This window comes from Rhyacophila brunnea, unplaced genomic scaffold (assembly GCF_057557595.1).
Source record: "Rhyacophila brunnea isolate RB1 unplaced genomic scaffold, BYU_Rbru_1.0 scaffold_9, whole genome shotgun sequence".
Classification (NCBI taxonomy): domain Eukaryota; kingdom Metazoa; phylum Arthropoda; class Insecta; order Trichoptera; family Rhyacophilidae; genus Rhyacophila; species Rhyacophila brunnea.
Genome location: NW_028233361.1, coordinates 35045759 through 35069454, shown reverse-complemented (window position 1 = coordinate 35069454; position 23696 = coordinate 35045759). Strand labels below are relative to the sequence as shown.

The 23696-nt window shown below is 37.1% G+C and overlaps 2 protein-coding genes across 2 annotated transcripts in view; both read left to right on the top strand.

Annotated features, from left to right (window-relative positions):
• Positions 1-23696, top strand: part of LOC147063544 (chromosome transmission fidelity protein 8 homolog) — a 29918-nt gene that overhangs the window by 164 nt on the left and 6058 nt on the right. The window lies entirely within an intron of this gene.
• hay (ATP-dependent DNA helicase hay) lies at positions 124-23653 on the top strand. Its single transcript, XM_085959562.1, has 17 exons — positions 124-281; positions 374-464; positions 2654-2810; positions 3866-4006; positions 4815-5009; positions 5223-5404; positions 8075-8301; positions 9535-9632; positions 10574-10744; positions 12295-12515; positions 14400-14652; positions 15198-15354; positions 21486-21603; positions 21924-22066; positions 22718-22801; positions 23028-23329; positions 23515-23653. The coding sequence occupies exons 2-16, from the start codon at positions 398-400 to the stop codon at positions 23223-23225; spliced, it is 2412 nt and encodes an 803-aa protein (XP_085815688.1). The 5' UTR covers positions 124-281; positions 374-397; the 3' UTR covers positions 23226-23329; positions 23515-23653.

Sequence of the window (23696 nt, the reverse complement as noted above, 5' to 3'; positions counted from 1 at the left end):
GGTTGTTGTAATAAAAAATTAAATTATTGTTGTATCTGTCATTTCAATGCCAGGCATCCAACAAAACAGTTAGTGGTGAAATGTCATTTTGACAACGGCGTATATTATCTCTGAACTAAATTTGTTGGATCTTGAATCGCGAGCACGCGAGGTGCGTTCGTTGTCGCTCTTTTTAAATGAATATATTAATTTACACAATATTGAAAAGAAGCAGATGTATCCAAATAGTGCATCATACAGGAAATCGTTCATATTATCGTGAATTTATTAAATCGTATAAGGTAAGCAATCTACTTTATTCCATTTATGTATTATCTTTATTTCTACTACAAATACTTAATACTGTCGTGACAACTTTGAATTGTTTTTTAAGGATTGAGATTTTTTAAGCATCAAAATGGGTCCTTCAAAAAAGAACAAGAAATATGATGCATCATCAAAGACATCTGGAGACACACGTTTTGGTAAGCTTTCAATGTACTTTATACCATATCTACCATCATTTTTACAAGGAACACAAATAAATAAGAATATATTCTTTTTTTAACACTACAACAGGCCATGGAGCTCAATAACAGTGGCGTAGTTAGTATTAGAAGTGAAACAATCAGGAACACGCAAACTTTGAGAAAATCACCTAAATATATTGTGATCTCACCCCAATCGAACCTGGAGGTCCTGGATGAAAGGCCAGTGCATTACGCACAAGGGCTTACTGTAAACAACTTAATGTAAGGTTAAGTACCTACGAGAGAATTAGGTATGACTACTATTTTGCTAGCCTGATTGTGTATTGTATGCTAACTCAAACCTGATATAATTATGAGTCACGTAACAAATAGAACCGCATTCATTAAAAAACATCTTATAAAGAAAACAACAATATGATTCCTGCGAATTTTTAAAAAAAATATTCATTTACAGTGAAACCCCGATTCTACGGTTTTCAAGGGACATAAGTTGCATCACATAATGCAGGGGGGGGCAAACTGCGGCCCGCCGGGTATTTTTTTGCGGCCCGCCATCATTTATTGTACTTCTGATTACGAATAACTTTTTTATAATTTTTTTAAATATTGACAATGGATTAAAATTTGAAGAATTTGTTGTTTCGTAAATGTATTATCTCAGTACGTCTTCCTTGCGTCTCATATCACACTATGTAACCACTATTTTCTATGTTGAACATCGATTTCAATAGATATTGATAGTGTGCCGACAGAGCTAAAACTTGAGATTATTGATCTGCAGTGCGACACTGATTTAAGAGAATTGCATCGTAGCGAAGAAATCTCCAAATTTTACAATGCCCTTAATTCAGACAAATTCGACCAACTTAAAGATTATCCAAGAAAAATGTTCGTTATTTTTGGATCAACCTATATATTATGTGAACAAACATTTTCGATCATGAACCTCAATAAAAATTCTTTACGATCAAATATCTCCGATGCCCATTTACAAGCAGTTTTGAGAATATCACCTACAAAATTAACACCTGAATTTAAAAAAATGTTCAAAAATGTACAACAGTTTATTTTACTTGCGGCCCGCCGCTCATTTTGAATTCTTGAGTTTGACCCCCCATCCAAAAAGTTTGCCCTCCCCTGACATAATGCAAACAAAGTGACGCGACTGAAAGGTCTGTATGTATCATAAACAATTCTACAATCAGCGAAATGAAAAATATTCAACAAAAACAGTCAAATCGGGATTATATTTGTGACGGGACCATAATATTTAGATGATAGATCGAGGAAAACGATAAATCGAGGAACGGTTAATGCGGGATTATTTAACATTGTTCTTATGGGTGTTTGTGCGGGCCTTTCAAAAATGAACGATCCATGCGGGAAAACGATTTATACGAGAACGGTAGATCGGGGTTCCACTGTATGTATACAATATAGATATACAGATATCGAGATACAGAAGAACTGATCGATGAACTGATTGCCAATAGTCAACTTCAAATGAGTACTTTTTCTAATTATTGTAAAAAAAATGGAACTGACGTTATGGAAATTAATTATTTATGGATTAGAGTGTAAATAAATGATTCTTAATCTTAGTTTTACAGCTAATTTTCTAGAACCGTATCTCTACCGTAAAGCAAAGTATCAGTGTTGTAGTTCAGCCTCTAAGCCTAGTCGCACATTGAAAATTGTCTCGATTGGGATAATGGTCATAAATCAAAACTGAGCGCAACATGCAACTTTCATATGTGCGTATAGGCACGGCTATGCGAGGACCGTGATGTCACACGGCAAACTAGATGAATGACGAAGTGCATCATTTCGGGATTATACCTGCCTGCGCTGCATGTCGTGTGAAAATAGTTACATGTGACTCCAGCTGTTTTTTTTAAACTAAAAAGTCGCATTTCACCAATATACGGAGCTCCATTTGGCAATGTGTGTTTTGTGAATAACATTAGTTTGTCACATCAACGTATTCGACATGTTGCAGACGAGAACACTTTAGATCTGCGAGCCGACTAAGGTTACCAAGGAATATCACAACACTGAAACAGCAAGAAGTAAAATATCTGCATATAAAAAATCATATGCTTGAATCCGAAGTTTGATTTCTTTGCAATTTGCCAAACATTTACTATAATTGTTTTGAAGTAACTTAACCTAACTATTTGTAGGTAAGAAGCGTCGCACAGAAGATGAGGCCTTTTCGAGTATGGTAGAAGAAGACACGGCAGGCGGTGAGGCGGATGGAGTACCCGGAGCTGCGTCTAAGAATGCAGAAAAGAATGATGAACACATCCAAGAAGATGAATTCGGAGCAAAGGATTATAGGTAAGTTATCCGTGTTCAAATAATAGGAATGATTTCAGTAATACGGAGAGAATAAAGAATTATATTTGAATCTATAATCTTGGTCGTGAAAATTTCAAAGCAGAAATACTCATCATTTATTAGTTGTTAAGAATATCATTCTTAAATATCTATATTATGTTGACATAAGAATTATCATGCAATTTTGAAAACAAAATTAATTTATATCGTACTCATCACTTCGTAATCTTCACTCACAATCTCTCAGTTTCAGCTTAGTCTGATCTCAGCCCCTTATGATCATACGGGTCCTCTATTTTGAGACTAAGAACAATACACTATTGAGATCTGTTTCTAATGCTAAGTGTGGTTACAGACCTACAAACTTATCTGTAGAATGGCCAAAAATGGAACTACAAATTACCATAGGATGCCATTTGAATGTCAGATTTTGACCAGTTACGAGTTTTGATTGGGTATTTTTCGACAGTGGCTCCCCCATTCCATTCTTCAGATAAGTTTGTAAGTCTGTATCTAGCTGTCAAATGCACACCTGAAGTGAACTAATCCTTTGCCGAGTTCATCTGCTCACGTTGTCATCTTATCTTGTTAATCTATTTCCGTATACCATTTGAAGTATTCTCTTTTATTGTTGTTCAATCTCTATGAATTCTGAATACATATTAAAACCAGAGGGGTTTCTATTTTATAATAAACAATCTTATAATAGTATTTTGTTTATTAGTTTTTAAACCATGTATCATAAACAGGCATAACAGTGTGATTGCAAAACAAAAAAATTTAACATTAAAATTTTGTTGTTAATGATTGAAATTATCAGAAATAGATCAGTAAATAAATTGTTAATAATAGATCCACTGGAATTTTGAGAAATCAATATATTTTTTTTAAATTGTGCTGAGATAGTTGATATCTGTGGCTGCATTGTTGTTTCAGAGAGACAAAGCGCTGCATTGACATCCATTCATTCGGTTGCTCTGTTTCATTATTATTACTAACATGGATGAAAAAGTCTTCTCACGTGTTAATTAATATGTTGTACTTTGATTTTGCAGAACCCAGATGATTCTGAAAACGGACCATTCGTCTCGGCCTCTGTGGGTCGCTCCAAATGGACACATTTTCTTAGAGTCATTCTCTCCTGTGTACAAACACGCTCACGACTTTCTCATTGCTATATCGGAGCCAGTATGCCGGTACGTAATTCTACATTATTACTAATATTAGATAAATCCCCTATTCATTAATTGTTTATTACCTACATCTTAACTAATGCTAGTGGCTGATTATGCCACACGTACAGGAGATTGCCTCATATTCATGAAGTATTGCACATGTGGATAGTGCTCAGCATTGTATTGTAGCAGTCAATGATTTCGGGCCTTGTCAGCATTATTTCGACAATGTTAGAATAAGCAAGTCATTTAATTATCGCATAATTGTCCCATCTACAGTTAGCATTTTTTACAAGCGTGACATTTTTCAATGGGCTTCGACCACCTTGGGCTTGGTCATCGAAACCTTCGAAGTTGCAATAATGCAGAGGTCAGCAGATTTCCCGATTGAAAACTATATCAACAATGACTTGCAATTTACCAAATATTCATATATATAAATAACGAGTTATAGTTGATCTTAGTATGTATCAACCTTAAGCTCGGTCAGTTCAGTAGTCGTAGTATCAATCTTAATCTCAGTCCGATCAGTAATCTTCGTGTCAGTCAGATCTCAGTCTCCGCATCGCACAGCATCTCATCCACCGAGCCTCGGACCTCGGACCAGTAACAACTCTTATAACATACTCTTGTACCGATTGTTTACGCTGCAATTAAAACTCTCATTCAATTGCTGCCTTCATTGATTGCACTTAAGATATGGAGAAGAGTTTCTGAGGTGTAGGTGAGCACAAGCAGGTGTCTTGTGAAGCGTGCTTCCATCATACACTAAAAAAATGAATTGAAGATTAGTATTTCAAATAGTATATTATTTGTTTTTACATTTCAGACCAGAGCATATCCACGAGTATAAATTGACTGCCTACAGTCTATATGCTGCAGTTTCTGTCGGTCTGCAAACTCATGACATTATCGAATATCTTAGACGACTTAGCAAATGTTCAGTTCCCGATGGAATCGTGGAATTCATAAAGCTCTGCACATTGTCATATGGAAAAGTTAAGCTTGTCCTCAAACACAACCGGTAAGAAAAATGTTCAATTGACTGTATTGTGTTTAAATGATATAAATATCTTATAAAGTATGAAGTATCCTACCCTAAAATGTTTGTTTTCGACCTTCGAACAAAAAAATTCCCTTACATAATCTTAGTTATATTCAAAATTATAATATACAAGTTAATTTATTAGGTATTTTATCTGTTTTATTTAGCCTGTATGTCATTTTAACAATGCAGTTACTTTGTGGAAAGTCCTCACCCGGAGATTTTGCAACGTCTGCTGAAAGATCCAGTCGTGCAGGATTGCCGTTTGAGGAGAATTGAAGGCGAAGGCGATGGACTGATCAACGAAACTATCAGCAAAACACAAGTGTCTGCCTTTGCTAACAAAAATAATCCTGCCATCACTGTCATACCTGGTTAGTGTTGGTAGTTTTCATAACCTAGAAATAAATTTCATACTGGTCGATCAGTGTTAACATCAAACATAATATGTCATCCCCGTAAAAGTAAATCCCGTTAGTACGAGGGTGGGTCAATAAGTCCTTAGAAAAGCCGACAGGTGGCGCGACTAGTACTGCAAGCGGTTTGTTTTCATGCAGCGGCACTACCGATTCAGTATGCTGCGAAGTTTCAATCAGATTGGTCGGGTTGTTGTGTGTTTCTCGTACATTTAAAAAAAAAATTTGCTTGTGGAAAATGGAAAAATGGAAAATGGAGAAAATTGAGTTTAGAGTTGTTATTAAACATTTTAATATAAAAGGGTTAACAGCAAAGGAAATAAAAAATGAGTTGGATTTAGTTCACGGCATATCTGCTCCTTCACTTGCAACTATTTATAACTGGTTAAATGAATTTAAACGTGGTCGTACATCAACAAAGGATGAACCACGCTCAGGACGTCCTGTAGAGGTGACTACACCAGAAATGATCAATAAAATCCACGATATGGTGTTAAGTGACCGAAGATTAAAGTTGAGTGAGATAATTGAGGTTACAGGGATCTCAAAAGGTAGCGTCATTTCTATTTTACATGACAAATTGGGCATGAAAAATATTTCTGCAAGATGGGTGCCGCGTTTGCTCACAGTCGACAATAAACGCAGTAGGGTGGTGGCCTCTAAAGCCCTGTTGTCGCTCATGCAACGCAATCCGGATGAATTTTTTCGTCGCTTTGTGACTGTAGATGAAACATGGATACACCACTATACTCCCGAGACGAAAGAACAGTCAAAGCAGTGGATTGCGAAGGCAAACCATGTCCAAAGAAGGCGAAAACCGTAAAATCAGCTGGTAAGGTTATGGCTACTGTATTTTGGGATGCACGTGGAATTATTTTCGTTGACTATTTGGAAAAAGGAAAAACAATAACAGGGGATTATTATGCATCTTTATTGGACCAGCTAAAAAACAAAATTGAAGAAAAATGGCCTCATTTAAACAGGAAAAAAATCCTCTTTCATCAGGACAATGCCCGTGTTCACACATGTTTACGATCAATGGCTAAAATTGAAGAATTGAAGTTCGAATTGGTCGACCACCCACCGTATTCGCCAGATTTAGCCCCCAGTGACTTTTTCCTTTTCCCAAACTTAAAAAAATGGCTAAGTGGACAACGTTTTTTTTCAAATGAAGAAGTCATCGATCGGACAAATGCTTATTTTGAGGACCTTCCGAAAACTTATTTTTCTGACGGTTTAAAAAAAATTGAGAAACGTCTAACCAAGTGTATTGAGCTCCAAGGAAATTATGTTGAGAAATAAAAAAAAAATACAAAAATAAAACCTGTTTTAATGCTTTTTTCTAAGGAATTATTGACCCACCCTCGTACGTACACGTTTAATTCGAAATTCACCGTGAATCGAAATTTTCGCGAAAATTCATAAAATCTATTTCTAGCGATTTCGAACAATTTGCAATGGAATTATTTTTTCCAAGTTTTACTGTTTTTTTTTTGTCATACATTTTATATTTTGTAATTCGATTTTTTTTTCGATTTTTTCATCAATTTCGAATTAACGGAGTTTTACTGTTATTATTTCATTTAGGTGTCTAGGTGTTTACTCTACACATATTTTTATACAATCTTCCTCATCAGGACGTCATGACAGGATTTGGATATTGGATAGTCTTCTCCACGTCTTGGCTCCACCCCTCTCATATATACACAAATACAGTGTGGTATTTAAGTAATAGTTAAAGTAGTTAGGTAATATATTTTTTCCAATATATGTGAAAACGTATTCACGACCAATGCGAACATATTAGGAAGATGGTTTGTAAAGATCTCATAATTCAATTCAAGGCAAACAGTTTTTAAATTTCTTCTTTTCTGTGTCGCATGCTTTTCATCGATACAAAAAACAATCAAGTGTATTATGTAGTCATCATCATAATAGTTTGACCTAAACATACCTGCTTCATTTGTATAAATTTGAAATTTCGCGCCATTTCTGTTGACTTCATGCCTAATTAGATAGTGCAAAACCGTAGTAGTCGCAGGGCATTGTCGTATTTCTATAGTAACCAAAGCTATTCTTTTTCGGAGAAGCGAGGGAGGGCATATTGTATACTGGTGCTCTTTCGTTATGTTAAAAATCAATTGCATATGTGTGTTCAACTACCATGCAAATGTACTTTGTCGAATGTTAAAGATAGTTAATTAGTAAACGAAAAACTTGTAATGAATTACCACACGACACGTCTGATTTAATGTTACTGAAAGCCTAATCGTTACAGTATATATGTAAATAATATTGAACATCATCGTGATCAGCAAGACAAACCAGGATGAATTCTGGTTATATCCAACAACTCACTTCACCTGTTCATATCCGTAGTGACCACATTCCAGTTTGACACTCTAAGTACATTTACAGTATTCATTAGTAGCTATTGGATTTCTCGGCATTACTCTCTCTGCCAGCTCATTGTTGTTCATATGGTGAAATTGACTGAAGTACACTGTAATCCTCGTACAGAAATAATGTTCAAATAATGAGCAATAATATGTAGATGGATTTTGAAGTTTACATAATATTATGTACCTAGATATCATACGTTGAAGCATAATTTTCTTCTTGAATTAGATGGAGATCCGTCAAAACAGATAGAGCCTGTAGTACCTGAAGTGCCAGTGCCCGAAGACATTTCAAATCTTTACGAGAAACTAGACAGGGAGGATGAAGAGGCCGAAGAATCTGCGACAAATGCAGTTTCATTTGAGGTTGATCCAGAGAAGATTGAAATTATTCAAAAGCGATGTATCGAACTGGAACATCCTCTGTTGGCGGAGTATGATTTCAGAAATGACACAGTAAGTAATCCCTCACTGCATAAATAAAATGTGTTGTGTTCACTTTAGGTTTTGACTTACTTTCACCTTTGCGATATGAAACATCATTGGCTACAAACTGCTCTATACCAATGGGCTGACACCTCATTGGATGCATACCGCCTAATATCAACAGGCTGACCAATGATATTATTTGAAATCTATACATGCATTCATTGTTTATATTTACAAAATATTTTGCATTTGGAACATATGGGGCATTTCTTCCGGTGTCTCCTGGCCATTCTAGTATGTGTACCCACTTATTTTGTGATAGGTACGTAATTTGTTTATGTACTGTTTGTATTTTATTATGCATCAGTCAGGTAAGTTGGGGTAAAAATGGAAAAGATTATCAATTGTCTTCTTCTTGGTTGTACCCTCATGGCTGAGGATTGTGACCGCCTTTGAATTTTGCCATCCTTTGAGCGACCAAGACTTTCCATCCCTCTCGATCTTCCACTTCTCTGAGGGCAGAATGAATGGTGCCCCCAGTCAGCTCCTTCACTTGGTTGCTCCAGAGTGCCGATGCTCTTCCTCTGCTTGGCCTTCCCTGGAGGCTACCCAAAACCACCAGTCTCTCCAGGTTGTCCGGTCCGCGCCCGACAATATGTTCAAAAAACTGCAGAATGCGTCTCAGACATATTGTCAAGAGACATTCCTTTATCTGCAGTCTCTGGATGGTTGACTTATTCGTCCTGTATTCTGTCCAAAAAATACGAAGCATTCGGCGCCAATACCACATCTCGAAGGCATCAATTGTGTTCCGCTCCTTTGCCTCCATGGTCCATGACTCAATTACGTATAAAAATATGGAGAACACTAATGTTTGCACATTTTTGTTGTAATTGAAATTCCCCGATCCTTCCATATCGTGGTAAGATGTGTCATGGCATTTTTCGCAATCTGTGTGCGCCTTTTTATTTCCGCTGCACATTTGACTTTTTCACTAATGGTTGATCCCAGATATACAAACTCGTCTACTGTTTCTAACTTTTGGAGTGTACATACTTCCTGTTGGTAGAAGGTTAGCCCGATCGATAACCATTAACTTGGTTTTATTCCTATTAATAAGGAGTATGTATTTGTGACTCTCTTCCTCTACCCAGTATAGCAGCTCTGTGAGTTCTCTTTCTTCTTTCTCGTTTTCTGTGTAGCAACCCTTTTGATCAAATCAATCTTATGTTGCATTATGTGTTTCTTTTAATGTTTCAGGTGAACCCAGACATAAACATTGATTTAAAGCCAACGGCAGTGCTGCGGCCTTATCAGGAGAAGAGTCTCAGAAAAATGTTTGGAAATGGAAGAGCAAGGTATAAATATATTTTCAGTCGTTTCTTATAACGATTCATTTCTTTTACTTAGTGTATAAAGAATTTGCGGAGAATAAATTCCCGTGTGATACCCTCTCATAAAAGAGATGTCTTTGAAATGGAAGTTTATGTTTGAAACGAAACTTTAACCGTATTCAGGGAAGGTTGTCGAGTTCGAACACCGTCAGAAAACCAGGACATATTTACAAGCACCAAGGCAGCAGTCCTACTGGTGTACTTGAATGGTGTCGGTGGATAACATGCACATCTTAAAACATACATCATTCACAATAGGATGCCTTGGAAAACATTGAAAAGGACGATATAATTTTTTTTGTGTGGGACACATGTCACCTCTATGTAGTATGCAATCACAACATTTTGAAATATTTTGATTATTTTGAAATAGAATTAGAAAGGGATGCGTGTTAGGCATAATGCACAGGGATCGTAAAGATGTACATAAATCGGTATGGTAGCAAACAAAAGTGTTGGATATATAAAACACAAGACTTTGAATTGGAAATTAGTAGGTCACATCACAATAGGTAATCTTTCAAATTCAATCACTCGATGGTACCCAAGGTAGTAAAAGATCTAAAGCGGCGGCTAGACGCTCATGCTTTATGACAAACTTACCTGCGCAAACCGGTGTGTATTGGGAAGCCCGTGTGTATGGACGGGAAAACTACGCGAAAACCGAAAAGCGCTTTTTTTACACCGCGCAGGCAAGTCGCTGCCGTCTAGCCGCACGTAAATGATAACCGAGATGATTGATGAGGTAATCAAGTTTAGCGGAAGTGCATGGCAACGAATGATAAGAATAGTGCAGAGAGCAAGGAGACGCCTTCATTCAGCACTTGATCGCCGGTGGCTGAGATGAAGATGCTACTGAATTATAGCATGTATTTACAGTGAAGTGACATTGTTTTATTTTTCAGGTCTGGAGTGATAGTATTGCCATGCGGTGCTGGTAAATCCTTGGTGGGCGTAACGGCTTGTTGCACAGTCAGAAAAAGGGCTCTTGTGCTCTGCAATTCAGGCGTGTCAGTCGAACAGTGGAAGCAGCAGTTCAAGATGTGGTCCACGGCCGACGACAGCATGATTTGCAGGTATTTTTTTTTCTGGCGCCACAGCCTAGGGTGAACCCTGGCCGTTTCAAGGATGTTTCTCCATTTTGCTCGGTTATCCACTCCTTTAGTTGATTATTCCCAGTAATTATAACTCTCATGGTATGGCATCAACCTACTGAAGTTGTGATCTTCCCGCACTCTGTCTTCTTTCTGATCCACTAAAAGTGATGCGCTCGATTATCCGTACGTGTCATGTGGTCGGCCCGATCACAGGTGTTAGGTTATGATAAATCTGCCTATAGAACTCTTGATTGTAGCGACATCATCAAATGCCTTTCTTGCAGATACGAACAAAAATCTTTCAAAAAGATTCAAACAACTGTAACTTTTGTCAATTGCTGACAGCTAAGGTCCACAACTCTGAATCATAGCACAATATTGGTCTCAACAATTTTTTATATAGACTAGGTATGTCCAATGCGTCAATCGACCGGTTGATTGCAAGATGGACTTTGGTCGATTTCACCATAGGCCCCTTAGGAATTGAGTGGTGAAAGTGTAATTACATATGTGTCGCTGAGTTTCAAAACCCGCTGTAACACTTTTTTGAAATAATTAAGATATATATATGATTGGATTCGTTATTAAAATCTCTACATGAAAATTTTATCGCCTCTTTCAAAATCCGCTACGATTAACTGTCATTTATGAAACAAAATCAATGTGTCTATCAAATCCCGCTATAACACTACTGTAACATTCAAAAACCTTTTTAGTTCAAAAAGTTTTTGTTGATTTTCTCAACATAATGAAAAAGTGTTATAGCGGGTTTTGAAACTCAGCGACACATGATTTCATTGAGGCTTTGAAGGGGATGCATTAACCATTCTTATTTGTATTTCTATAACTAGTTTATGCGAAAGTCATTTTCAAATTTATCACATGGAAGCCCACTTGACCTGGTCATAGCGCTTGATTCATATAGCATCATTCACGGTCTGCCGCAGGAGTGAGAAAAAGGAAGATGAGAATCCCCGTGCTTCAAACTGAGGCATAGTCCCCTTACTGTTGTGCAGTAAGATAATAGTTATGAGTGCCTAAAAAAATACCATGACTATGGGAAATTGAGTATTAATTTATAATTTCTTTTATGGTGTTAACTTAACTGTTAGCTGCAAGACAGGTGTTGTTTAACCGCCCTCATCTAAATATAATAATATGATAGTTCAAGTTGAAGAATGACAATGGTATAATGGGGTAATGATAGTAGATCACAGCCCACTTGAAGTTGGACATGCCTGAGGCCCTATTTTTAAAATAAGCTGTTATATAAAAGAACATTACCTTGGGTCAGTGTTAGCATTGTATGAGAAAGTTTTTTTGTGTGCCTTAATTTATGCAACCTCAAGTAAAAGCAGCGGAGGTTATTCATTTCGCCACTTCACCACTAGAGGTGCTAGTTTATTACCAGCAGCTGGCCGTCTTATTATTTTCATGTCTAGATGAGACTAGACTTGCCATATCAATTGATGGCGTACTTAATTTGGTTAAAATTAACAAATTTTACATATGCTGTGATTGTTCTGCAGGTTCACCTCAGAGGCGAAAGACAAGCCGGCGGGGTGCGGCGTGTTGGTGACTACGTATTCCATGATTAGTCACACCCAGCGGCGTAGCTGGGAGGCGGAGCAGACCATGAAGTGGCTCAAGGGCCAGGAGTGGGGGCTGCTCCTGCTGGACGAGGTGCACACCATCCCCGCCAAGATGTTCCGACGGGTGCTCACTATCGTGCACTCTCATTGCAAACTAGGTGATCATTATGTCGCATTTGATTATCTCTTGTGTGCAAATCAAATAACGCTACATTATAAGGCCGGCGAAATACGGGCAACTTCGTGTTGCTGCTGCTGGCAGAAAACGAGCAGCCGACTAGAGCAACTCGTGCTGCCGACCAAGGCAACTCATGTTGCTGTGCTTGGCAGCAAATGTGTCAGCGGGAGCTGGAGTTTACGAACGAATGTCGACTCATATCCAAAATAAATGTTGAATGAGAAGCTGTGTTGTTCCTTGTGCTTTTAGTACGTAAAAGAAGACGTAGAAAAACTCGCAGATTTTGGATACATCCTTATCATGTCTCAAAGGGCTGGACATGGTGAATTTCATACTCTATTTATGCAACTACGGCACATTTTACAAATAAATCACATTTTAGATTCCAAATGCACTCATAGTTTTTTTATGTCACTAATAAAAGCATCCGTGTCAGAATTATTGTCGTCCATATTTGGCAAAAACTCTGACTGGAATGACGGTGCGCATGACTAGGCGCCAGGCGGTGAGAGAGGTAGGTGGGGCCTGAGTTGCTATACTGGGCAGTCAGCGCTGCCGAGTGTATATTTGACGCGGCGACAAATTAACTGCCGCAACTCAGCGGTTCCGGGCAGCGCATCGACTGCAGCTGCCGAGGTCGGCAGCAGTGTGTTGCTGTGTGTGCGTCCATTATGAGTTTTGTATGATAAATTGGGGTTCTCCGAGTTGCCACTGCCGGCAGCAGCAACACGAAGTTGCCCGTATATTCCCGGTCTAAGTGCCGTAAATAAAGCCACAAAAAAGGAGGCCATCTTGTTTATGTTGCCATCAGGTAACCCAAAAATTATGTTAAATGCGTTTCTTTCTGGGTGTGGTTGTAAGAAGGTACGGTTCTCGAGCTTGGAGAAGTATGGGATAAACCGAAACACGTGTTAAAGAATATGTTATTTACGTCTGTATATGCATTACAGTTTGTCATGTAAACTCAACGCAAAATAAATGTATAATATTTGAGGACATTCAGAGAGTTTTGTATTTATTGCGTTTATTGGCTTGTTTCTCATTAAGTCATAAACCAAAACTATCATCAAAGTCTTGGTCTATGGCAGGGTTGGCAAACGTTTTTACATACTCATGCCAAAATTTCCCAAATACTATATTTTGACTGACGCAGTTTTTCATAGGGAAAAAATAATTATAAGAATGTTATTAGAAACATTCAAAAAAGATAATTGAGGTCTTTAGTATTAGTGTATTACTTAGTTTGGTTTTGTACGTCCAAATTGACGATAGAAATTCTCCGATCAGATCAAGTATCGTAAAATGATTGTAAATCAATCAAAATCAGAGAATCGCGGCGTGGCTTCCCCCGCCACCTATTTAGGTCAGTGCGATAATTTCATGTATAAAAGGACCGACCTATGCAATTAAAATTAAACATAATGCTCATTCTTCTGCCTGGTATTTTTTATACAATGCGATCTATCATTTATGCTTGAATTTTGTTGTTTCCTTTTGCACATCGATTGGTAAAAATATTATTAGAAACCGACAAAAATACGCATGCTACGTCATCGTTATTGATTTTACTCTTCAACATAAAGCATTCGCGTGCCATGTAAAATCATCTCGCGTGCCATAAGTTAGCCATCATTGGTCTATGGTGACTTCTATGCTAAGAAAATTCTCATCACCGATGTGTTGTATTACAAAATCAATTCATCTATGTATAGCCCAAATTCTTTGGTATGACACTTGGGATATATAATTGAAGAGTGCCTAATCTGAATTGTTGGACGATTTATAATTAAAATGTATTTATTTATATGAAGTAAACTTTACAATAAAAATAATTATTCATTTGGTGTCTTGTCAAATGTCTCAGGTCTCACTGCCACCCTTCTCAGAGAGGATGACAAGATCGCCGATCTCAATTTCTTAATTGGTCCCAAATTGTACGAAGCCAATTGGCTGGAGCTGCAAAAGAAAGGGTTCATCGCTCGCGTGCAGTGCGCTGAGGTGTGGTGTCCCATGGCTCCCGAGTTCTATCGGGAATATCTGCTGTGCAGGACCGCACGTCGACTGCTTTTATACGTGATGAATCCCTCCAAGTTTAGGGCTTGCCAGTTTCTTATCAGGTATGTGAACTCCGTTGTTATGTATCTTTCGGTAGCCAGTGTATTGTAATATTATGTGTATTGTGATTATTAAGCATATTACATAGCAGTGGCGAAGACTGGTGGTAGGCTGTCGAGATCCGACATACATAGTGCACACTAAACTTAATTAGTCATACTTATTATTGTTCTCATTGAAATAAGACTACAAATTACAGATGGCATTGGTTAGTTTTTAAAATTCAGCGTAAACCCAACCATAATAGATAAGTAAAAAAATATTCTTCTTTCTATAAAATATTAAAAATTATGCCATTAAAATGTCATACATAACTTTAAAAATTTTATGGTTTGGTTAACAGGGTTTAATCGAATTTTAATTTAATTAGTTCAATGAAAATAAATAAGTGTGACTGACAAAGTGTAGTGTGCTATATCAACGTCTAATCTCCACAGCCTACCACCACCCTTCGCCACTGTTACATAGATACAGTTGACGAATTGGGGTAGAGAATATTTGCATCAGACATTCATGCAATTCATCTTTTTTTTTTTTTTAATTTCAGGTATCATGAGAAACGTGGTGACAAAACAATAGTTTTCTCTGACAACGTGTTTGCTTTAAAACATTACGCTGTCAAAATGAACAAGCCATACATTTACGGGCCCACATCACAGGGAGAAAGAATACAGATTTTACAAAATTTCAAATTTAACCAAAAGGTATGTTGTAGACATCAAAATGATACGTTTTTATAATTTTATTGTTACCTTTTTATCAATAACCATAATTTAATTAATCAATAGAAAATAAAATCCATAAGCTTATGATGTTTTAAGAAAAACTTAATGTTGGGAACAGTTGTCAATAATATAAATCTACATAATTCGGAAACGCTTGAAAAAATATAGTGCCGGACAGGTCTCGAACCTGCATCCATCGGACCCTGGCCAAATTTTTCACTAATTTAACCACCTGCGCAGGTATGTTTTTGAGGTCTTTCCAAATTATATATGTTCAGTAAAGGGCTGTTACATTCTCAAATTTTGTGAATTGTTAGTAAATAAATTGATAAAAAATGTGATGTGTGTATTGGCCTCCTCCAGCATTCGTCTATCCAAACCTCTTTCCTTCCAGTTTTGGATGGCCGAGATCTTTAAATCCATGTCAGTTTCTTGATCCTGTGTGACTCGCCATTTAAGATGACCCAATTTGATGGGTGTATGTGTTACATCGTACAGTTCATCGTTGTATTTATGTCTCCACCCTGACTGTGTGTCATTGATAGGTCTGATGATACTGTGCAGCCGTGTCCGGAAACTTGTACGTATGCAGTTCGCCGTATCACACTTCACCGTGAAATGTTGTATTGGAAATATATGGACGTAAATACCGTCCAACCTCTTTGGGTCGTATAGTCTCTTCTTGGTCGTGCACTCATGGCTGAGGATCGTGACCACATTTAAATTTCGCCATCCTTTGAGCGGCCAAGACTTTCCATCTTCTCGACCTTCCGCTTCTCTCAGGGCAGAATGGATGGTGCCCCCAGTCAGCTCTTTAACTTGGTCGCTCCATCGCGCAGATGCTCTTCCTCTGCTTCGTCTTCCCTGGAGGCTACCCAAAACTGCCAGTCTCTCCAGGTTGTCCGGTCCGCGCCTGACAATATGTCCAAAAAACTGCAGAATTCTTCTCAGACATATCGTCTCAGTCTCTGGATGATTGACTGGTTCGTCCTGTGCTCCGTCCAAGAAATGCGAAGCATTCGGCGCCAACACCACATCTCAAAGGCATCAATTGCCTTCCGTTCTCTTGCCTTCAGGGTCCACGACTTGACTTCGTATAGAAATATCGAGAACACTAATGTTTGCACAAGCATCATTTTTGTGGCAATCGAAATTCCCCGATCCTTCCATATGGTAGTAAGGCGTGTCATCGAATTTTTTGCAATCTGTGTGCGCCTTCTTATTTCCGCTTCGCATCCGCCCTTTCCAATGATGGTCGATCCAAGAAATACAAACTCTTCGACTGTTTCGAGGTTTTGGAGTGTACTTGGTGTTGGTAGAAGGTTGGCCCGATCAACAACCATTAACTTGGTCTTATTCCTATTAATAACTTGCGACTCTCTTCCTCTACACGGTTTAGCAGCTCTGTGAGTTCTCTTTCATCAGCAGCGATTAGTGTGGTACGAGATTGGGTCAATAAGTCCTTAGAAAAGCCGACAGGTGGCGCGACTAGTACTGTAAGCGGTTTGTTTTCATGCAGCGGCACTACCGATTCAGTATGCTGCGAAGTTTCAATCAGATTGGTCGGGTTGTTGTGTGTTTCTCGTACATTTAAAAAAAAATTTGCTTGTGGAAAATGGAAAAATGGAAAATGGAGAAAATTGAGTTTAGAGCTGTTATTAAACATTTTAATATAAAAGGGTTAACAGCAAAGGAAATAAAAAATGAGTTGGATTTAGTTCACGGCATATTATCTGCTCCTTCACTTGCAACTATTTATAACTGGTTAAATGAATTTAAACGTGGTCGTACATCAACAAAGGATGAACCACGCTCAGGACGTCCTGTAGAGGTGACTACACCAGAAATGATCAATAAAATCCACGATATGGTGTTAAGTGACCGAAGATTAAAGTTGAGTGAGATAATTGAGGTTACAGCAGTGGTCTCCAACATTTATGTTACTACGCCTCCCTTTAAAAAAAATCTAATCTTGGCGCCTCCCCCCCTTTATTTCATTAAATAATACAGACACTTTTTTAACACACAAGTTTTCACTACTTACTTATATTAAATTCATTTTTTAATTAATTTTTTTTTCATGCGACGAATGAGCTTGTTTATTACCACAATCAATTTTAATAGAAGTCAACCAAATTCATCATCGTTCATTGACAAAAATTAATGGATTCTATCATGGGCTCCACATACTGAATAGGGCCCACAGGCCAGGATCTTTCACCCATATATTTAAAATATTTAATAGCCCTGAAACAAAGCAGCGCCGCAGGCGACTTTTTTACTATTAATAAAATAATATGAAAAATGCATTAGCAAACTAACCAAGAACTCAGGAAATAGATTTTTGTTTGCTTCAATATATCTGGCGTAGAAATCATTTAAAAGTGAAGACATGTATTATTGTTATATTATATTAAAGAAATCACGTCAAAAACAATTTAAAAAAAACAATATCACACCCTGCCTACACGCTTCAGTTGACACTTTAGCTACGAGTGACATTTAAATTTGAGGTTATTGTTTTCATGCAACCAGCGGTCGTTTTGTGCATTACCGAAACAGAGCGTTTGCAAAAGCGCCATTTTTAAATTTCTCCGCTCCAAATATTTTATTTGTAGATATTATGGTATAAAAATTAATTTATTAAAAAATTTTGGCGCCTCCCCTGGCAATAGATCGCGCCTCCCCTGGGAGGCGCGCCTCCCAGGTTGGAAACCGCTGGGTTACAGGGATCTCAAAAGGTAGCGTCATTTCTATTTTACATGACAAATTGGGCATGAAAAATATTTCTGCAAGATGGGTGCCGCGTTTGCTCACAGTCGACAATAAACGCAATAGGGTGGTGGCCTCTAAAGCCCTGTTGTCGCTCATGCAACGCAATCCGGATGAATTTTTTCGTCGCTTTGTGACTGTAGATGAAACATGGATACACCACTATACTCCCGAGATGAAAGAACAGTCAAAGCAGTGGATTGCGAAGGCAAACCATGTCCAAAGAAGGCGAAAACCGTAAAATCAGCTGGTAAAGTTATGGCTACTGTATTTTGGGATATACGTGAAATTATTTTCGTTGACTATTTGGAAAAAGGAAAAACAATAACAGGGGATTATTATGCATCTTTATTGGACCAGCTAAAAAACAAAATTGAAGAAAAACGGCCTCATTTAAACAGGAAAAAAATCCTCTTTCATCAGGACAATGCCCGTGTTCACACATGTTTACGATCAATGGCTAAAATTGAAGAATTGAAGTTCGAATTGGTCGACCACCCACCGTATTCGCCAGATTTAGCCCCCAGTGACTTTTTCCTTTTCCCAAACTTAAAAAAATGGCTAAGTGGACAACGTTTTTTTTTTCAAATGAAGAAGTCATCGATCGGACAAATGCTTATTTTGAGGACCTTCCGAAAACTTATTTTTCTGACGGTTTAAAAAAAATTGAGAAACGTCTAACCAAGTGTATTGAGCTCCAAGGAGATTATGTTGAGAAATAAAAAAAAAATACAAAAATAAAAACTGTTTTAAGGGGGGACATGCTCGTCGAAGGTCAAAATTGAGTTTTTATTGTATTATCAAACCATAATCCTGGACACTCCTTAAACGTTGTAGATAATCTATTTATATAATTTTGAAGCCTTATTATCCTTTATAGTTATTTTAAACATTTGATGACTGCATAAAGTATTTTTGTTACATAAAATGGTATTCTTTTAAACCTCTCGCTCTAATGTTTTAGAATATGGTCATATTTCGGTACATAACTGTGCAGTGGTGTTAAAATTTTTTACGTTTATTAATTTTTATACGCATTTTTGAAACCATTAGTATAATTTATTACGAGATAATTTTTGTAAAATATTCACGATAAAAAATTATATTGATAATCTCTGTGATCCCAAATTTGACAAGAATTAGGCATTTTATTATTCAAAAAATCGGCAAGATTAACGCATTTAAAGATGATTCTAAAGATACTTATTATAAGCTATGTCTTTGACCATTCAAGTGTGATAAACATCTTATGAATAATGATTGCTTTATAATAATTATTGACCTAAGAATAAGGTAGTGTTTTTTTGAAATACGCAATTTCTTTTGTCATTCCCCAGTGGTTAAGCTACAACATACGGCCGTAGCCATAAATTGACAAACTATATTTGAAGTAGGGAGTAAAATGATATTGACGCGCGTGTTTGAACATGTACCGTTTAAAAAAAAAATTAAAAAAAATTCGGTTAGGTACATGTTCAAACACGCGCGTTAACATAATTTTACTCCCTACTTTAATTATAGTTTGTCAATTAATGGCTACGGCCGTATGTTGTAGCTTAACTACTAGGGAATGACAAAAGAAATGGCGTATTTCAAAAAAACACTACCTTATTCTTAGGTCAATAATTATTATAAAACAATCATTATTGATAAGATGTTTATCACACTTGAATGGTCAAATACATAGCTTATAATAAATATCTTTAGAATCATCTTCAAATGTGTGAATCTTGCCGATTTTTTGAATAATAAAATGCCTAATTCTTGTCAAAATTGGGATCACAGAGATTATCAATATAATTTATAATCGTGAATATTTTACAAAAATTATCTCGTAATAAATTATACTAATGGTTTCATAAATGCGTTTAAAAATTAATAACGTAAAAAATCTTAACACCACTGCACAGTTATGTACCGAAATATGACTATATTCTAAAACATTAGAGCGAGAGGTTTAAAAGAATACTATTTTATGTAACAAAAATACTTTATGCAGTCATCAAATGTTTAAAATAACTATAAAGGATAATAAGGCTTCAAAATTATATAAATAGATTATCTACAACGTTTAAGGAGTGTCCAGGATTATGGTTTGATAATACAATAAAAACTCAATTTTGACCTTCGACGAGCATGTCCCCCCTTAATGCTTTTTTCTAAGGAATTATTGACCCACCCTCGTATCATCTGCGAATCTTAAGTTGTTTATTTTCTGGCCACCAATTGTTATTCCGCCTTGCCAATGATCTAGGGCTCTTCGCATGGACGTAAATACCGTCCAACCTCGTTGGGTCGTATAGTACTGACATAAAATTCGTGTCTAAATGAAACACGGTTCTTGTCAGTTTACACTTTACAAGAAGCCAGCAGCAAACAAATTTTGAAAATAGCCGATATACTGGATTATTTGTTAGGTTTTTATTCTTGAATTCGCCAAAATCAGCTATGAAAATTGAAGTAATGTTTATGTTGAATCTAATAAAATTGGAGACCGTATAGTATACAGTCATCTCTTTCGGATAGAGAGCTCAGAGTGAAATGTTTTACGTACAATTTACATGTAACCACTGTGCAGTATACTCCGCATCAAATATGTCTAGCACTCTTTCCATGTTTTTGGTCATGCACCAGGTTTATGTGACTACTGGACTTGTTAGGCCCTCCTCCCACGGAACTGAAACTAAAATTCCAACCAGTATCTAGCTAATGTATTTCAATGGCGGTTCGCTGATGGCGAGACTGGAATCTCTCAGTGTCAAAACGGTCATGAAGAGACGCGACATGCTAGTCGCGCGGTCTCTCAAGTTTCCAGTCACCGTAAAACAGCGGTACCAACATCATTAGATTCGGTGAAAAATCATATTTTCTTACCAAAATTGGACACTGAACTGTGAACTGTGCACTGAAGCACTGTGAACAAGTGTCATGCTATAAAATACATTAACAGCCCAAGACGTCAAAAGTACAAGATAAGCAAAATTGAAATAACCTAATTCTATTCGAGTAAACGCAGCAGTGGGTGTTGTCGGTTTTTGTACAAAACGGCTGTTGGTCCAGTTTGATAGTTTGAGGTTATGTGATTATTATTTCAAGTGGTTTCAGTAGCGCCGTGTGCGAAGCATCACATTGGTCAGTTTATGAGTACCATTAGCAACCAGTTCCGCCAGATTTCAGTTGCGCCGTGGTGTTTTGCACAGGATATGTTACAAGTTTCAGTTTAATGCTTTGGAACGTGGCACGTTAGTTAGACCGAAACGACATTTGTTTATTGTTAGATAAAGTGAAATAAAGGAGGAAAAAAATTCTCATATGTAATTTTTGTGTTACATTCATAGGTAAACACAATATTTGTGAGCAAAGTGGCAGACACGAGTTTTGATTTGCCTGAAGCTAACGTCCTTATACAGATCTCTTCACACGGAGGCTCGCGGCGACAAGAAGCTCAGCGTTTAGGTGAATGATCTTTTATTAAATTACATATATGTACCTACCTTTTATTTTAGTAATAATGAGCTTAAAACAATGTCAATTCCCAGTTAGCGTGGTGGTGTTTTTCAAATAATAATCATATTTCATGACAGCATACTGGCCTTCCCTTATCACAGAAATTACGCAGTCCTAGTCGGTTTATGACTTATAATGTCTTCTCCTACTTTGAAAACAACCGCTTCTAAATACCATTACCATTAATTAGTATTACTCAAAACTCTGAGTGATCGAAAGTCAGGTTGTTTAAATGGTGCATTATTCATTGTATGTATTTACTATTCTAGGCCGTATTCTGAGAGCAAAGAAAGGCGCCATTGCTGAAGAATACAACGCTTTCTTCTACACATTGGTATCTCAAGACACAATGGAAATGTCATACAGTCGTAAGAGACAGCGTTTCCTCATTAATCAAGGCTACAGTTATAAGGTATTTTCATTGTTTTTTTTATATATTACCGAGGCTTTGACTACAACCCACTGTCATATCGCCTCTTTTGTGAGTGAGGATCTGTTAGTCAGGCCCTCTTAAATTCTGTTAAAGAACTAAAAGATTTACCGAGCTGTTGTCTTTCTTAATGCCAGGGCACATTTCAGTTTCTTTATGTTCTGTTCTGTCTTTGAGACATGGTACCGCTATGGTTTGCAATGTCGTAGTCTTGCAAATCGCTTTTCCCCATGAGGACATAAAATCTTTTACCCATTATATGACCTGATTAGCTTCAATATCAGGTTGAGCTCATTTGTACACAAGAGGTGACACAATAAACCAGCGCACCGGGCATACGGAAGGTAGAATGGACTACGGATGCCATCTGGTGGTAATCAATCCTCATGTTTTGGCACATTTTCTTTATGGTCTCATTCCAGTCCAAGCATTTTGGGATCAAGTGTTTGTTTCTTTTTCTCATGGAGAAGCGATCCTCAGCCGCAGGGATCCCATTTTGATGCCATCTGTTTCGTTGATTGACACATTTACAATTTGGCATGCACAGATGCACTCCATGTTGGCGCCGCGTATTGTGCAGCTGAGTTTAGGCTTTTTAATTATTTACATCTAATATCTTTGTGATTGTTAAAGGTAATAACGGAGCTCAGGGGAATGGACCAAGAAGTAGATCTTATGTATGGAACCAGAGAGGAACAAGGGCAACTTTTGCAACAGGTAATTATGCAATATACTTAAACATTCAATTCGTAGTGGCCCTGCAGTGGACAAAATGTCCAACTCTATATCCATGAGTTGCGGGTTTGAATACCACAGCTGGATCATATTCTCATGTTTCTCTCTCCAAATTATGGGTGCCAACACCGTCTTCCCACTTGGTAGATGACTCATAAAGACATCTATATGAATAAAAATATAATTGATATTGTTCTCTCTGTACCAGGTGCTGGCCGCATCCGAAGTGGACTGTGAAGATGAGAGAATAGCCAATGAAGGTTTTCCGTCGGCGGGCGGAGCGGCTCGTCGCTCAGGAAATATGGCTTCTCTATCGGGAGCTGATGATGCGGTTTATTATGAGTTTAAGAGATCGGGCTCTTCAACAGCTAGCAAACATCCCCTCTTCAAGAAGTTCCGATGCTGATTTGTAGAAGGAATTACTATCTACAGAATTCCTTCAAATATTTATGTAACAGAATCAAATTTACTTGGGACTGGCCGAGTTTATATTAATTTTTGTTTTTGATTGTAAGTTTATTTTTGATATTTTTTAATTAAAATATTTTAAAATGTAAAATGCATCTTTCGTATTTTGTCGCTGGAATCCCTTAGTATCATAACTCTCCCTCTTAACAAACAGTACACATCTCTAACAAATTTCTCACATTATTAGTATAATAGTATTAATGAAATTTTATTTTGATTTTTTTCAGATATGTAATTCCGTGGATACAAATTTGTCAACCCAACTCATTGATACAGTTGATTCTCACTATCATTTTTTTTTTTATAAAAGTGATTGGATTTCCGTGTTCATTATTATTATTATTGAATAAAATTATTAAACCAAAGAAAATGTTTTGTTTTCATTTATATTACTAATAACCTTTCCCTT